This window comes from Macaca fascicularis, chromosome 2, assembly GCF_037993035.2.
Source record: "Macaca fascicularis isolate 582-1 chromosome 2, T2T-MFA8v1.1".
In the NCBI taxonomy this organism is placed as follows: Eukaryota; Metazoa; Chordata; class Mammalia; order Primates; family Cercopithecidae; genus Macaca; species Macaca fascicularis.
The window spans coordinates 29,030,192-29,048,075 of NC_088376.1; the positions used below are offsets into that span (position 1 = coordinate 29,030,192).

The following is a 17,884-nucleotide window of genomic DNA, read 5'->3' on the forward strand; positions in this document are numbered from 1 at the left end:
ATATTGAAGAATGGCAAATGTTTCTGCTTGATCCTTCCTCTGGAAGCTTCGTCTCAGAGGGGCACCTGGCAATATGAGGTGTCAGTCAGCCCCTACTGGGAGGTATCTCCCATTTAGGCTACTCCGGGATCAGGGACCCACTTGAGGAGGCAGTCTGTTCATTCTCAGATCTCAAACTCCATGCTAGGAGAAGGATTACTCTCTTCAAAGCTGTCAGACAGAGAAGTTTAAGTCTGCAGTAATTTAACAAATATTAAATGGTATGAACACTACCTTCACATTATAAAGATACAATATTACAGGCAACTGTTTTGTCCCCAGTATTTTAACTTACTTGTCAATGATCACTGTTAGGCCACCTTTTTGAAGTATTTTATAGAATAAAGGTTTGGGGGAAACAGAGAAATATTAATTTAAGTCATTTTTCTAAATATGCTATAATTGTAGATATGCTTAAACTCATTCAAAAGAAAGAGCAAGCAGATAACACCAGGAAAGAACAGGAAAGTTTTTACTGCTTATAAAAATAAGTCCATCAACAAGGGATTTCAGGCAGGAGTCACACTAGAACTGCTTGCAGACCAAAATTTCAAATCCTAAACGAATCTTTGCAGAAAGTAAACTGCAAAAAAATTGGAATGGGTTTTCATTCCTTTGTCATGTAGCTAGTAAGGGATGGATATTGCCTACTGGGAGAACCATCTTGCTGCCTGAAGAACAGTAGAAATGACAGTAATAAAAAACACAGAAGAATTTAGGGGTTGCTATCAGGGGAGCAAAAGAGTCTCCATTGGTTTAGTAGAGAAAAGCAGCCTTAAAACGAAATAAACAAAAACTTTTAAAATATCTCCTTCAAAAGTATGAGTTTTTATGGGAGTAAATAAGTCATCATCTGTTAATGAACACACAGTAACAGAAGTGGCTTCTAAGGCCAAAGAATTTCAAATATCTAAGAACCAGGAAGAATGGAAAGGAAAGTTCAAGATATAACTTAACCTAATAACAAAGTTGTAAATAACAATAATAAGATGATGAAATATTTGTTAAGCAGATACTTACATCTATTATTTCATGAAACCCTATGCAATTGTTACTACAAAAAATGAAGGCTTAGACATGTTGAGTGACTGCCCAAATTCTTGAGAATTTTGACCAGGTCATGGAGAGTGTTTTTAGGATGTTAATTTATGTGTGCATCATGGGTGGGTGGAAGAAGACGTCAAATGTTGGCAAAGTAAAAGGATACAAAACCATAGACACACCCAATTTGTCTACCATTTTCATTTTAAATTTTTGTTCAAACTGGAATGTTATTTTCCATTTAACCATTATTTAACAGATCCCTTTATGGTTACAACTTTCTAATAAAGGATAGCTATATTTTAAAATTAAAAAATTAAAAATAAATTTGCCATCTGCCTAACTAGACAACATTGCCATCTAGTGGCCTAAACACACTACAGCTACCACTTCTGGGGTGACAGCAGGTGTCCTATCAAGGCTCTGAAGGATGTGCCCAGTAGATACAATGTTAATAATGATGGCAAGCCATACCAAGAGCACACAAACTCATCCAAAGCAAACGTGCTGACATTCAACAAGAAAACTCACTCTAACCTCAAAGATGTCACAGCTTCACTGAGAAAAAAACAACCAAAAAAAAAAAAAAAAAAAAAAAAAAACAACTACCACCACCATTGAACCAAGGTTTTGATGTGCCTCACTTATTTATTTATTTTTCTTTGAAATTTTAAGATCCATTTCTTACTCCTGTGTTCACCTACCTGCATGGTAATGTTTTCAAACATTCTCTCATCTTTACAGTAAGAATATAGCCCTCTATCAACATGACCAAGGAAAGAAGCAGGTATCAGCTGCTAATGACAGTCAATAATTCAACAGGGAGTCAATCTGTTGACTTAACAGACTTTAAGTTAAGTTTAAGTCCCTGTTGACTTTAAGTCAGGGACTTAAAGACCCGGAATCTGTCCTAGAATGAGCAAGCTAAAGCTAGGCTTTGGTCTAAACAAGATGAAGATTTAAAGGACAGGAAAATAGGAAAAGGCTTACAAAATTGGCACAGATGCAGCTTCAACTGAGGTACCCAATATTCTAGGGATAAATTCTCTTAACAAGCATCCTTTGGGGCCTTTTCTTTAATTAAAATCAGATACTCACTGCTTCTCCAGATTTACTGCAAGGCTTATGTAACGCTTTGTTTCTGCAACCAGGTCACCTATTGAAACCATCAACGTGCTGAAAGGGCACGGAAGGGCATGGAGAAAGAACCACGTCAAGGAGTGGACCACTGTCACAACACCACTGGTGGGTTTTTGCCAAATCCCATCTCTGACCCTACAAGTTTAAGATCATGAAGGATGTGAGAACACAAACAAAACAGCTGTTAAATCTTTTTTAGCCCATTTTGGATGAAATAAGTATAGAAACACAGGAGATCAGTTTAGATCTGTTTGAATAAAGGAACAGGAAAAGTTGGAAGAGGCAATTTTCAGAAATCCAAATACAGTATGCGCTTCTCCAAAATTTGCATCAGAGGCTGAATCACGCCCATGCAAATGGATCTTAGTTCAAATTCATGTCAGAAAAATCTGGAACACACTTCACTTCCCATATGCAAATATCCTAGAAAGCAGCTGTTTGTTCTTACCTATAATAAAAAGGATCTCCACTGCAATGTCACTGACAGTTGTGCTCCGAGTTGTGGATAGGTCGTCATTGCCAATAAAGCAAACGTTGTAAGGTACAGTCACAGCAACATAAAACGTTGCCAACAAAATAAGCCAGTCCCAGCCAGCTTTAAAAGTGCTAAAATGCAAAAGTATGAATTTGGACTTTTTTGCATCAGAAACTTTATACTCCGGAAATGCTGGTTTATCTACAAAAACATTCTGTGGATGAAGACCAAAAGGAGAGAAAGGAGAAACACAACATTAGAAACAAGGTTTACATAGTTTGAAACATACACTTTTGTGAGAAGGATCATTCACTACACAATGCAATATCTTACAAGTGACTTTTAAAAGTTGGTGATGCAAAACATCTAAACATCTAAAACTGAGCAGAGATCTTTGTTATAAGGAACAGGAATATGCAGAGTTTAGTCATGAAGCTAAGTGAGTAACCCAGATTTTGTTCATTAAAAAATAAAAAAGACCATTACCTAAGATGTCATCAAAAAACATTCACAGTTACATGTAATCCTACACACATTATAAACACAAAGCTATATTTACATTCCTATTGTCATGGGAACATTCTGTATACTTATAGATTTCTGATGACAGTCATTATCTAAAGACTACATTTGACCCGATATTTTACTCATGACAGCAATGGTATCTTTCTTTCCAAAAAGAATAGATATATGACCAATAATATATTGTAAACAGTTTACATTTCTTTCCAAATATAGCTAAGTCATGCTAACTACTTTCATTTTTTGCATTGTGGCTATTGGTGAAGTTGGGAACCCAAACCTCATTACCTTGATAGACACAGATGCAGTCTGACATGCACCAGACATTGTTCAGATGGTAAAGTAAGAAACAGTTACTTAAGAGTTATTATTCAAGTCAGGGGAGGAGAAAGCCAGTGTTCACTGTGCAATTGACTAAATGCAGAATAGCTGGAGTTTTTGATAACTGCAAAAGCACTTCGCTTTGAATGCAGTTCAAATTGATGAACAATTCCCTTGTTGCTAGAAGACAAAGGGAGGCCCAACAATAGCATGTGTGGAAATTTGACAAGCCTGTGACCAGATACTTGCAGACCTTGCTTTGACCTCAATTAATGAGAAATCCAAGATAGGTAATGGAAACTTATATTTGAAAGTTTAGTTGAATTAACAGAGCAGTTAAAAATTCCAGAATATATATTACTTGTAGGTCACTATGTTGTGCCTGTCTCACTCATTGAGGGAAGGGCAGATTAATGTGAAGTGTTCAGGGATCCTGAAGTACCTGAGGATTCAAGAAAGGTTCAGAAACATCAGGGACATCTAGCTCTAAGTGGTGACTGTCAGTGATTGAATAGTTTTGCTACCTTGATATTAATGCACCCCTGTCTGGCATTTCTCTTTGGTAGGTATTTTCAACCCATGTTTCCACTTCCTGTTAATATTCTCACTCAACCCACACAGGCATCTCATAATGTCAGCACTTCGTGGTGGGTCACTGTTAAACTATTTCCAGATGGTCCTTAGATGCCCATCTGCCACTGCATCTATGTTTCATACAATTCCCTGATATTCATCCTGTCTCCTTTGCCTCATTCTCTGGTTTGAAGAAACCAGTTCCAAAGGTAGACTTTGGCATAAAACAGAGAAGAGGAGACGAAGTAGCCCTGTTGGGCTTCTCATAAAAATTCAGTCTGTTACATTGGAAGAGGGAATTGAGGTCTGTAACCATTAATCTTCCCACTATTGATAAACACTTCTAGTTATAACAACATGATTGATTCTAATCCAAATTTTCCCTGAATATTTACTACAATAAAGAGTTATCAGAAGCCATGGGAAATATCTCATTTTCTATCCACATAAATTTTTCCTATCATATTACAGAAATTAAAATTTTACAGTGTTTGAGGGAACATCGATATCCAGGGGTAATGATTTGGGAAAACTAAAAAGTGAAGTTTTTGCTTTTGTTTTTGATTATGCTGATAATGAAGCATTAGGGATTCTGTCACAAAAGTTCAGCAATATATCACTTTTCTGTACAAATCAGAAAATAAATCACATGGTTTCATTTTGTAAGCTACTTAGAACATATTTTAAAAATATTTTTAAAAGATACTGAGAATTCAATGCATTTGAGATTAGATTTAAATTTTGAAATGTTGTTAACTCAAATCCTGCAAACATCTTTACATAATCACCTGAGTGAAAAAAAATAGATGCTCCTCCTCTTCCACCAGTTTTTGTAACGTTTTATCAAAATCCTTTCAAATGAAAAAAAAACTTAAAATTGTAAAGAAAAATTCTACACAGTTGTAAAATTATGCTTTTTAGCAGGAAGCAGGGAAGAAGACATGTTATTCGTAACTGTCAAACATGGAGTTTGTCTACTCTAGATGTTAGGTTTATCTTACTTATTAATCTTCAATCATATTTCTTTAGTACCAATGGTGTTTTAGATGTTTAACCTCTAACCTGTGACACCAACAAAATAGTTAACTCCAGTGCCTAATTAAGGTAATTGTTTCCTAAACTATTTTTGCAATAGTTCCTTTGAAGCTATCATCTGAATGAGCAAGAGAATGTGAAAATATTTCTACAGTCATTTCAGTGAGTAATCTAAAGCCAGTGTATGCCTTTGATGATTACCACTGTCCCCTGCCGGAAATACGCATTTGTAGCACTCTCCTTTCAAGCTTCCAAGGCTCTAGTGTGATCTTTAACATTTCTTCGTGTTGGAAACATTTGCATCATCTCATTCTTATTTGATTGACAGAATAACAAATTAAGGAAGGTAGAATTTGAAAACACCTTTTTCAAGGTATACCAGGCAAAGTTAGAGCCAGACTAAAATATGTTGCATCTTGATTCCCAAACCTGCTGATGACCTGATGAATTCATTTGACTACGGCTGAAGCATATATTCCTGTTCCACAGAACTGTATCTGAGAAACAGCAAGGTAAGAGTCAGAAGCACAGTGGCTTTGAATTAGAAGATTAAAGATTGGGTACCACAACTGCTGCTTCTAATAAGTTGAGTTTTTTCCATCATTAAAATGGGACTAATAAAAATCAGACCTAGTACTGGCTTCTATGAGAATCAAATAATATGATTTAAGTAAAAGGAATTTGTAAATAGCAAACGACTATAAAATGTTAAGAATTATTTTTTGTGTGTGCAAATGTTATTACAGCCAGAATTTCCAGAAAATTTGTTTATTTAATAAACTATACAAGTCATTTCCTCTTCTCCCTTCTGTCTTCCTTCTATCTGCCATTTAGCCATTCTACTCTTGTTATTCCTGAAAGGAGATGGTGAACAGGTGAACAGGGCAATTCCTGATTCCATACTTTGCTTCAGGAATAAGATATTACCTGTAGTATTAGATATTACCTGTAGTATTACCTGTAGTATTAGAGTCACTGTGCTGATTAGGCGTCTTAAATTACTATGTATTATTTTAATACTCTACCCTGATGTTTGTATTTCTTAAATGAATGGCAATTAAGCAAATTAGCTAAGTAATGGGAGTTATACTTTTTTTGAAATCATATTTTTAAGTACTGCTTTGTACTTTGTTAAATCTAAAGGGAAAAATAGCATGCCCAGCAAATGCATTTTAAAGCACTAATTCTTACTACGTTTAAATTCTCCACTAAAAGCTAGATAGTGTCAGCTTTCAGCCTTACAGAATCTGTGGATAATATTTGTTTAGGTGCTTTGCTGGTTGGTTTGCATGGAATCAAGCCCAGATGTAGTTACCTTTGTTTCTTCCTATAACTTGCTTATGTCACTAAGGCTGACTTGGTAACTGAAAGGGGATGTAAATAGGCACCAGTGGAAGGATCCATAGATCAAGTGGTGTGTACTGTTTCAAGCCTCTCCCTGGATTCCCAGGAAATCAATATAACACTAGGGCACACGTATCCCTAGAGAACCTTTATATTGAATTAGGACCAAAAAAAAAAAAAAAAAAAAATCAAAATGTGACCCTCCACAGTGGTACATGGCAGACCAGCACGGACATGGTTGATGGTCCTGGGAGGACAAATGATTCAAAACATCTTGTTTTGGCTTCCAGAAAGTTGCACTGAAGTAGAGCCAGGTTTGCAGCACGTTCATGTCAAATCTCGCTCCTCACCCTGGGTTCATACATCTTTCTTTGTTCACTACAATCAGAGAAATGAATACTTTGTATGTCTGATGAATGGTCCTGTTTTATCAAAGCATGTGTATGTGTATGTCAGATTAGGTAGTCCTTGAGCTTGCTATGTTAAAAATAAAATGCCAAAGTATCCCCCCTCTGTCGTTAACTCCCAGAACTTCTGGATCTTAAATCAATTCCAAAATAGATCTGGTCATTTCATGTGACTTTTTCTTGTCATTGGCAAGTTAGATGCTGGTATTTAATCTGCCACCTATGGTCACACAACCCCCCATATATGTTTTGATGATTCCATAAGGCAAATTAATGACATTAACATGATTTTAAAACTCTGACTATCTACAACTAAATAGATATTGTTCTAGGTTTCTCAGTGAAGTCTCTTAGTGCTAAGAACCAGTTACAAAATTCAGTGTGAAATCCTGGAGGATATATGCCATGTAAAATTGGAAAGAATCACCTTATACAGGCATAGTTATTTGTTGTGGCTTTGACAGAGAGACACCATATTTCAGAAAGCAACTCTATTGTAATTTACTAAAAGTGTGACTTTCCAAAATTGTTTAATGTATGGTATGCAATTGTAAATCCAGTGTTTTACTGTGAAATTTTCAACTGTGTTTTATATATAATGAAAGTTTTTTAGTGGCGTAATGGCTTTGATTTGGTCATGTTTCTCCTGGATAAAAGCATTTGTAGAACTAGATAATGTGCAAAACGATGGAACTAAAATTAAATTTGAGAAATTTTAACCAATAAACTATGAATGTGTAATATGACTTGCTGCATCATTTTTGTTTCATAAAATGTAACCAGTGTGTCCCCATTTGCAGTGTCCCTAGTACCATATTTACTTCACTGCAATAATATTCTAATCTCTATGCTGTGATAACACTATGATTAAGCACTTTTATTATAGAAATGCCTCATGACTGCTGACCTTTTCCAGTTTGTTCTATATAGAAAAGCACAAACCAAAGTGGAAAAAAAAAATGTAGGCAAGCCAGTAAATGGGTAATTGAGGCCCTTCTTTAACGAGTCAAACATTGCCACCAGGGGAAACACTAGCATTCGTCCTGTACACACATACCACCTACGTTATTTATTTTCAATTTGTTCTTTTCTCTTCTTTGCAGGTGCCCAGAGATGTGATAAAGGACTGCTCGACTCCGTCTCCGGGCTGAGTCAAAGTGGGTCCCTGCTCTTGATCTTCCTTTGACTTTGTCTGGGGGAAAATAAAGCTCATTAGACACAAATGCATGCATCATTTCACCTCCAGAATGTCGTTTTGACAGTTCCCTTTCAAGAGCATATTGTACATGTTTTCCAATACCTAAAATAATCTGCTGGATCCTAATGACATTTAATTTAATTTTAGTCCTTTATAATTTGTACATTTTTATCATCATATTGACTGCATTAATTTTTAAAAATTAAAGTAAAACATACATGAACAGAGGAGAACTTTCAAATAGTTCAGGAAATCATTAATGGGTATTATTCCTTCCTTCCTGCTATTCCACACTGAAATCGCTAATTCTACTCTCAACATTTAAAAACATTCTTTCCAGAAAAATTTCTAATATGTACCCTATATCCACACTTATAATTATTTTTTCTCTGCATATATATATGTTTACAGTAAAAATTGTTTATTTATTACTTTTTTCACATTAAAATACTTGCAAATCATTCAATATTTGCATATTATAGTTCTCTCCTATTTTTTTAAACAGCTAATAGCACACTATGTTAAGGATATAACTAATTTTATTAATTTTACTGTTTCTCTATCATGAAGATTCAGATTTACCTAAGATTTTTTTGTCAAAATCCGTGTGGCCAATCCTGCAAAGAAAATTCTTAAATGCATACAGCTTTGAGTTTATTAAGTAAATGAATTACTGGCAGAGGTATGTACATTTTAAATTTTGGTATACATATTCCATATTTCATTCCAGCAATTTACAGTACCAGCAAGTGAATAGATGTGCCTGCTTCACCACACACATGCCAAAACTATAAACTATTAAATGAGTATTGGCTAATATTTGGATAGTTGAAAAATGCCATATTAATTTGTATTATAAAAATCATGAGTGTGGATGAGCATGCTTTAAATATTTATTGTTTGTTTGTATTGATTTTTCTGGTCTATTCAGTTTTGTCAATTTTGAAATCGAAGTAGTGTTTTTAAATTTATTTGCAGTAGCTCTTTGTATACTAGAGTAATGGCCATTTTCTCATCATATTTGCCACCAAAAATGTTCCCAATTTGTTCTTGACTTTGGAATTCATTTACGCAGTTTATAAATTCTAAAATACCTGTTGTCATGTTACAGTAGGTAGTTAGTCAGACATGAACAGTGCAGGAGAGGACCATCTCCCCAGGAATGTCAAGCAAACATTAGTTGATGGCCTAGTGGTTGCTAAACTGTCGCTCTGAAATGATAATTGGCTGCAGCCAGTGCCAGTGAAAGACAGTATCCCGATAGGTAGAAAACACCTGAGCTGGTGATGTTAGGAGTTGAACGAGTGGGCTCAAGCATGTGCACTAAGAGGCAAAATGGTGGTGTTTAACTGGTACATAACCTTCCTCTGGGAATGCACTACTGGTAAGGGAAAGCACCTCAAATGAACATGTGCACAGCTTCAGTAAACACACTGTGCATGCAGCCCCTCCCTAGTGCTGGAGGGCCACTGTGCATGTGGACAGCCTACCACAAAAGAAGAGTCAAGAAAAGAGAAATGGAAACCCTAGAACCAAGCTAATGTGTAAAACCCCAAGTCAAAGGCTGAACAGAGAACTTGGATCTCTCAAGTCACGTGCTTGGCCCGCTTCCAAGTGTACATTGCTTCCTTTCATTCCTGCTCTAAAGCATTTTAAATAAACTCTCAATCTTAAAACTTGCCTTGGTCTCTCCCTCTGCCTTAAACCTACTTCTGCCCCTTGGCTGAATTCTTTCCTCCAAGAAGGCAAGCATCGAGTTTGCTGCAGACCTATATGGATTTGCCACTGGTTTCAGTCAGACTTATCTTTCCATTTCTGGTGTCTAGACATTATGCCCTGCATAGCCAAACTATTGTCACACAAAAATATATGCAAGTTTATTCCAATATATTTTGCCCTTACTTTAAAAAGTTTTAACATTTAAATCTTTAATCCAATTGGACTATATTTTAGTAAAACAAAGTAAGGATCTAGCTATATCGTTTTCTTTCTAAAGGGCTACTGTTCAAGGAAAATAAAGTGGTTATGTTACATTAAGAAACATTTAGTCATTATTTGATCAAATTTCACCCTAAATAAATTGTATCTATGTTACAATTATTGCAAAATATAAAAACATTAAAATCTATTTATTTAAGTTCATCATAAAATCTCTCTACTATTATAAAAGCTCTTTGATATCTCTCCTTCATAAAAAAAATTTGGTTTAGTTGCTATGTCATAGAAGCCATATGACTGCTGTTGATGCCTACTGTGTGCCAGGCTCTGTTCTAGATCTTCCAAATTTATTATTAAAACTGATCCTCGTAAGTATCCTATGAAATAAGTATTATTATTCGCCATTTACAGATGAGAAAACTGAAGGTCTAATAACACATTAGATGGTCACACATCTAGTAACAGCAGTAGAGTCAGTATGTGAAGTCAGATTGGTCTCGAGTCCCTCTTCTTTCCACACACAGAACCAAGTCCCTTAGTGACTTCAATTAGTGTTCCGGACTGCTGCTTTTTATCAACTTTCACATAGAGTAACAGGTATTATAATTCCTGCTGCCCATCTGAGACCTCAATCCAAGTGTTTCATGGACTTTAATTACCCCTACCTCCAAAATTCCCACACCACTTGGGGATGCTTTAATGGCCAGCAAATGGGGTGTTTGATTCACCACAAAAGTCTAATTGAATGTTACTTTTAAAAAAAGCATTCACCTTTTGCTGCATACTTGAAAAAATATTGAAAACCAAATTTGCTACATTACTATAGACTTGCATCACTAAAAATAGATTTTAAAACACCCAGAATAATATCAAAAAGGACACTTTTTAAAAACTTGTGGCTGAACAAAGCACATTTCATGGTTACTGCTAAAAGTTAAGATCATATCTTCGTGTGTGAAATTTTTTGATCTACATAGAATCTTTGTAAATTAAATTTGAAAATGGAATTATTACTCCAGCAAGGAGTAATTTTAAATATATTTAAACTTGAAAACAGCCAGAGTTTTCAGACAATCTCTACAGAAATTTGGTAGGAATGGCCAACAGACTGCTTATACAATATCAATTGGCTTCAAAATGTCAAGTGGAATTACAATACTAACTACAAAATGAACCAGATTAGATATTCACAACCGTCCATAAGCCAATTCCCTTCTCAGCGGAGAAATCTAATTAATAACTGAGATTTTCCAAATCAAACGATAGCAGTTTTACCATCTTAGAAAAGGTCCCCTCAAAGGGAAGGGTCAAAGAATAATTTGTGATAGTCTTGACTCTAAATGGAAGAAAAAAAAGTTTTCTGTGCAAATAGTTAGTCACAATTGAACCCTCATGCAAGATTGGGTTGAAAATCATTCTACTTTACTATAATATTCATGACAGCAATATTTCTAATCTACATATCTACACAAATCACAAACACATCAGTATGTGTATATATACACATAACATATGGGTGTGTGTGTATGTATAACTAGAAATAAGCCAAATGTCCACAAATAAAACAATGCATATAGGCATAGTAATGACATAGAATATCATAATTCCATCAAATTGAACTTACATAGGAAATAAATGGGAAATGAATGAAATAGTGTCTTCCTATTAACACAGAAATATCTCAAAAACATAATACTGAGTACAAAAGCAAAAAATGAAAGAGAAAAAATGGCAACATTTTAACAATATTCACAGATGTGTAAAACTAAATAATATACTGTTTAGAGAAATGTACAACTGCTGTAAAACTGTATGTAATCACATGACCACAACCAGCTGCACAAGAGGCTAGAAAACAGAATCTCCAGTTGACCACCATGCCTTACTAAATGGTATTAGTATAATTGTATTTCTTAAACTGGATTGGGGGTATATAATGATTTGTAATAATATTTTATACTTCATATATATTTTTAATGTAAAATTATTTCACCAAAAAAGGACAACAATAAAGTGATATCAAACCATTTAACAATGAAACCTGATAAAATTATAGAGAGTGGCGGTGGTAGTGGTGGTGGTGGTAGGGAACAAACTGCTTGAGATGGATGACCCAGGGTTAAAATCTGAAGAACCAATAGTTGTTAATAAGATAGGGTCAGAGGAGCAAAGACAAGGTGTGAGGATCTCAGGCAGAAAGGAGTTCAGCATCTTTGAAGAACTGAACGAAGTCCAGAAGAGTTAGTATATGGTGAAAGGAAGGAAGAGCGGTAAAAAGGGGAACTAGAAGGTAGGCAGAAGTCAGACAGCTCATTCAGCACCTTTGAAGCCACATTAGAATTTTTGCTCTTGACTATAAGTGCAATGATAAAAGTATTAGTTAGGAAACAAACAAAAAAGCCTAAATTATTTTTTTTAAAAGCCTAAAATATATATTTGCAGCTACTTGAATAAGAAGATAACTCTCTCTTTCTCCTCTATCTCCCTCTCTCCTCTCTCTCTCTCTCTGTCTCTCTCTCTCTCTCTGTCTCTCTCTCTCTCCCTCTCTCTGTGTGTGTGTGTGTTTTCTGTCTCCCTCATTCTCTTCTTGTTTCCTATAACATAGCACAGATTAGCAAGCTACAGTGCTGGAGCACATGAAGCAACAGTAAGATTTTAAACCTTCAAATGACATGAGAACATTTGAGTTTTCAAAAGAACAAATTGACTTGTAATGGGTGATTTTATTAGAAAGAGACAACAGAAGTTGATAGGAGATTACTCAGAAGCCTGTTTTAGTAGATCAGTAAAAACATGGTAAGACTAAAGTAGTAGCTAGCAGTAGATGTGGAGCAAAGCTGGCACATTTGAAATACGTGTAGAGATAAAAGTTGCCTGGATTTGTCAATTAGTTGATTATGAAATTATCTAGTAAGAGTGTTCGGAGTAAAAGGAGAAAATCTAGGCCTTCCCTTTTTCTTTCAGTGATGAAAAGGTGAAGATTTCAATTGCCATCAGGTCAATGAAGGTAAATAAGTAAAATACAAGAGGAGGAGGTAGTGGTCAGTAAGCAGGATAATTAAATAAGCCATTTTAGTTACTAAGCAACACTGAGAGATGAAAATTTCCAGGAAAAAAATTAAAGTTATGATTAGACTCCACTGAGTTAGGACTTCTGAACAAAACATCATGTATTAGCAACATTCCCTTAACCTCCATCATGTTCTAGGCATTATGCCAGGAACTTTGTCTTGGTTCTTTTTTAATCCTCACTTTGTTAGGCATTAGTTTTTCTATTAACTGAAGGGGAAAAAAAGCATAAAACAAACTTGAAGATCATGAAAATTGTGTACTTGTCCAAATTCACACAGTAAGTGGGAGGGCTGATATTTGAATTCTCAATGAACTTCCGTGAAATCACATGTTCTTTCCAACTCACCATAGTAAATAATAGATCACTGAGCTGTGAGCCTGTCCAATATTTTTACTTATCTGTGTTATAGTGTTGAGTCAAAATGGATCTCTTCTAGGCAGGAGTTATCTTCTCTGCTAGACAGGGTCTTCTCTTATTTCGCTCTCTTTCTTGTACTAAAAAGGACGTACGCTGAAATGTACTCTCTCTCCAGTTGTCATTTTAGGTTTTATTTCCTTTCCACTTTCTCTCATATCCCTACTTTTACATTGTAAACTACTTTTATAACATGCTTTTTAAAAAAATAGAGCACTTGTTCCCATTTAAATATCAATGCAGAAACTTATAGTTCAAGATGCAAAGGAAACGTCCTTTTAAAAAAATTACAATAAAATTATACATTTTTACATTCTAAATTATACAGCATTGAAAAACATTAAAAACACAGGAAATCTGAAAATCCAAAATTACAGTGAAGTAACTTCATCTGTCTCAGAAACTGATAGCTGTGGTGGCAAAAAATAAATAAAATTATAGGGAATGTTAATACATTGATTTACAAGTTATTACGGCTAATACATTAATAATGTTAATGTTAAAATTATCTATAATTAATGAATGAGTATCTATGGTATCTACCAAAGAAAGAATTTCTCTTCTTTTCTATGCTCATGGAATATTCATAGCAGTTGATTTTGTTCTGCAAACACAATTTCAAAAATATTCCACAAAACAGAAGTCATGTGTATGAAAACAATTCTCCATATAATGGCTCAAACTCTATTTTGATTTATTAAATTTCTGTATAATTTTTTATATTAAGAGAAATTAGTAAGCAAATTTGTAGACTTTGGAAATAAAAGACTTTTTAAAAAGAAATAATGTTAATAAGCACATTTGATATCCAAACTCAATGGATGTAATCAGATGAATGAGAGAAAAATCAATACTTAAAATGTACCTATTACAAAATATATCATATAAAATATCTAATACATGAAACAAACTACATATTTAAAATATTAAATATGTAGAACTTTAAGACACCAAATAAATATAATAATTTAATAGGAAAACAACAAATAAGAGTAAACTAGGTTATAGAAACAAAAAAAATGAAACAGAAAACAAAACGCTTTTTAAAATGTGGCCAATTAAATGGAAAGAAGATAAGAGAATTAAACTTCTGGCAGTTGTATTCAAGGAAAAGAAATAAGACCAACACAAATAATATTCAGAATAAAAACAAGATCATGAATTTGGAAGACTTTAGAAATTATAAAATTACTTTGTAGAAAATTACATTTTCATAGTTTTGTAGATTTAATGAATACTTTGAGGGCAGGAGTCAATTACCAAAATAGTTCCAAACAGTAGTAAAAATTTTGAATAGACCAGTAATGTGGAAAGAAGCAGAGAAAGAGACTATCTCATGTCACTTACCACCCCTCTCTGAGGCCTACTGCAGAGGGTTTTAAAGTCAAAGTTATCAAGCTTTAAAAGAACAGATAATTCTTTTAACAACTTCAGAGAATAAAAGAGCCAAAAAATTTGTGAATACACTTACAACTCTGGAAAACTTGGTACCAAAACTGTGTGTGTGTGTGTGTGTGTATGTATGTGTGTGTATATATATATATCACTTTCACTTATAGATGCAAAAATCCTTAATAAAACATTAGTAAACTGAATATAGAAATACAGTAAAAGAAAAATATATCAATCTCATGTAGGATTTATGCTAAGGGTCATTCCCTTTTAGGGAATCAATATAATTCAGCAGATCTGTAAATAAAAAAAACCCCTTGACCATCTCTGTAAATACCAGATTTTATATATAACTCAGTAAACATTTGTGTTTTTTAAAAAAGCTTTATAAAATGCAATAGAAGGACTCTTCTTTAAAAATATTCAACTGTAACGAAGGGAGCAGTCTTATTTAGTGGGGTGGCAGTTTTTGTAACTTATAAAAAGGCTGAAATCTAAAAACTATACATATTTTAGAGAGAGAGAATAAAGGTAATTTAAACTCATTATGGAAAATTGGGAAAACACAGAAAAAATATATATGTAGAGAGAGAATAAAGGTAATTTAAATTCATTATGGAAAATTGGGAAATACAGAAAAATAAAAAAGAAAGAATGCCTGATTGGCTTCAATATCAAGAATTTCAAGCATTTTTATTGCATTTATTTTTTATAAGCTCAACTACAATTAAATAGTACATACACATTTCTTCCTTGAATAATAAAAATAATACATGTGCGTTTTACTAAATTTAGAAGTGGAAAACAATGGAAAGCAGGAAATGAGTCTCTTTCATAATACCACCTCCCGGTAATAATTTAACATTTTGGTGGACTTATTTTTTGGCTTTGTTCTAGGCTTTCTTTTTCTTTTCTTTTCTTTTTTTCTTTTTTTTTTTTTTTTTTAACATCACTGACCTCATATAAATTAATCTTAAACATAACTAACACAGGAATAGTTATAGATCTTAGATATAAAGAGGATTTAAGGGGAAAATATCTGCCAAAGTACACGAGACTGGACTTTTAGTTTTGCTCAATTTTAAAAAAGCCTGTGACTCAGTTCATTCAATATAAATTTTGAATATATACATCATATATCTATGTAATCATTATTAAAAGGTTTGAAATGCAAATGGCCATTTGGCCACAAATTAAGCCCTGCTTTGGTTTGTTTTTTAGAGATGAGGTCTTGCTGTGTGGCCCAGGCTGGAGTACAGTGGCTATTCCCAGGTACAATCATCGCAAGCTATAGCCTCGACCTCCTGAAGCTTTGCTTTTGTGATGAGAAATAAGAAGACAGGTTCTACTTGCTGAGTTGTAGTACATGTTATGCTACACTGGCCAGATGCCTGCTCAGGACTAAAAGCCTGAAGTCTATAGCGCTGGGAGTGTACCTGTCCAGAACCATCACCTCTTAGGCCTCAGTCCACTTATGAATTTCCCTCAGGTGAAGTGAGTGGCTCTTCCCAGAACATCCTGCATTCAATGACGGACCATATGGGACTGTAATGAGGGGTCCCTGCCCAATTTGAGACAACTCTGCAGAGCACCCAGTTTTAGCTGCTGGTGAACTTGGAGTCGGCAAATATCTTATAACTGCATTGCAGCCCAGCTTGTCCCTCTGCCCACTCTTCTTTTTATTCCTTTATTTAAACTTTTATCCCATAAGTGCTGCTAAGAAAAATTTCCGGTATGAACTGTGGGGAAAAAATGTGCCCCAGAAAAACTAGTTGCTGATACACAAAAATGACTACAAGTGAAAGAGGAATCATGTAGGGAATTGATGAAGGGTGTCGTTTACACTGTGAACTGAAGAATCCTTCTGGATTAATATATAACTGGTCCAAATTTGTTAAGGAAGGACACAAATTTATATCTTCCACATTCTTAAATTTATAATTTTGAATCATTTCTGTTGGCTGGAATACATTGTCATTTTTTAAAGAAAAGTATATGGATTATGTATTTTATCATTTTCCATGTACTGAATTACACAACAGTCTATCGTGAATTTTGTTACCGTGAGAGTGTTACAAAAACCTGCTAATCTCTAGGTCTAGCAAGAGCAATAGCATACTGCCAGGGTCAGGGCAGGGAAGGCACTCCAAACCTCTGTAGGCAACAGGGGAAGTGCTGTCTGCAGAAATTTAAAAACAATAATAAATCCAACTACATTTGGTCAGTTTTGTATTCTTACCATGCGTTTGCAATTGTAAACAAAAAATCTTTTGTTGATTTAGGTTCAAAACAATTGCATGGTTACTGTTAAATTTTAATAGTATATGGAAGCTTTGAATTAGCACATTTATAGTACAAATTACATCCTGGGAAAAGTATTTCTAAACCACTCATCTGACAAAGGACTTAGATGTAGAATATATAAAGAACTCTGAATACTCAATAATAAGAAAACCAAACAATCCAATTAGAAAATAAGCAAAAGACATTTCACTAGAGGATATAAGAATAGCAAATCACCACATGAAAAGATGTTTAAAAACACTAACCATTAAGGGCATGCAAATTGAGACTACAATTAGGTATCAATAGACACCATATGAGGTATCAATACACAATAGCAAAATAAAAAATAGTTACAGTATCAAATTCTGGTGATGATGTGCAGAAACTGGATCTCTCACACATTGCTGGTGGAAATGAGAAGTAAAACAGTCACTCTATGCCGGGCTCAATGGCTCACCCCTGTAACCCCAGCACTTTGGGAGGCCAAGGCGGGTGGATCACTTGAGGTCAGTAGTTCAAGACCAGCCTGTTCAACATGATGAAACCCCGTCTCTACTAAAAATGCAAAAATTAGCTGGGTGTGGTGGCACGCACCTGTAATCCCAGCTACTTAGGAGGCTGAGGCATGAGAATCACCCGAACCTGGGAGGCACAAGTTGCAGTGAGTCGAGATCGTGCCACTGTCT

At 34.6% G+C, this 17,884-nt stretch overlaps 1 protein-coding gene across 3 annotated transcripts in view; it reads right to left on the reverse strand.

Annotated features, from left to right (window-relative positions):
• The window catches only part of KCNH8 (potassium voltage-gated channel subfamily H member 8), a 380,763-nt gene that overhangs the window by 175,205 nt on the left and 187,674 nt on the right, over positions 1-17,884 (reverse strand). For all 3 annotated transcript variants that reach the window (XM_005545676.4, XM_074033725.1, XM_074033726.1), the window contains 2 exons: positions 7,962-8,089; positions 2,669-2,909 (listed from right to left, as the gene is read on the reverse strand). In XM_005545676.4, coding sequence (XP_005545733.2) covers positions 2,669-2,909; positions 7,962-8,089 — 369 coding nt within the window. The remainder of the gene's footprint in view (positions 1-2,668; positions 2,910-7,961; positions 8,090-17,884) is intronic.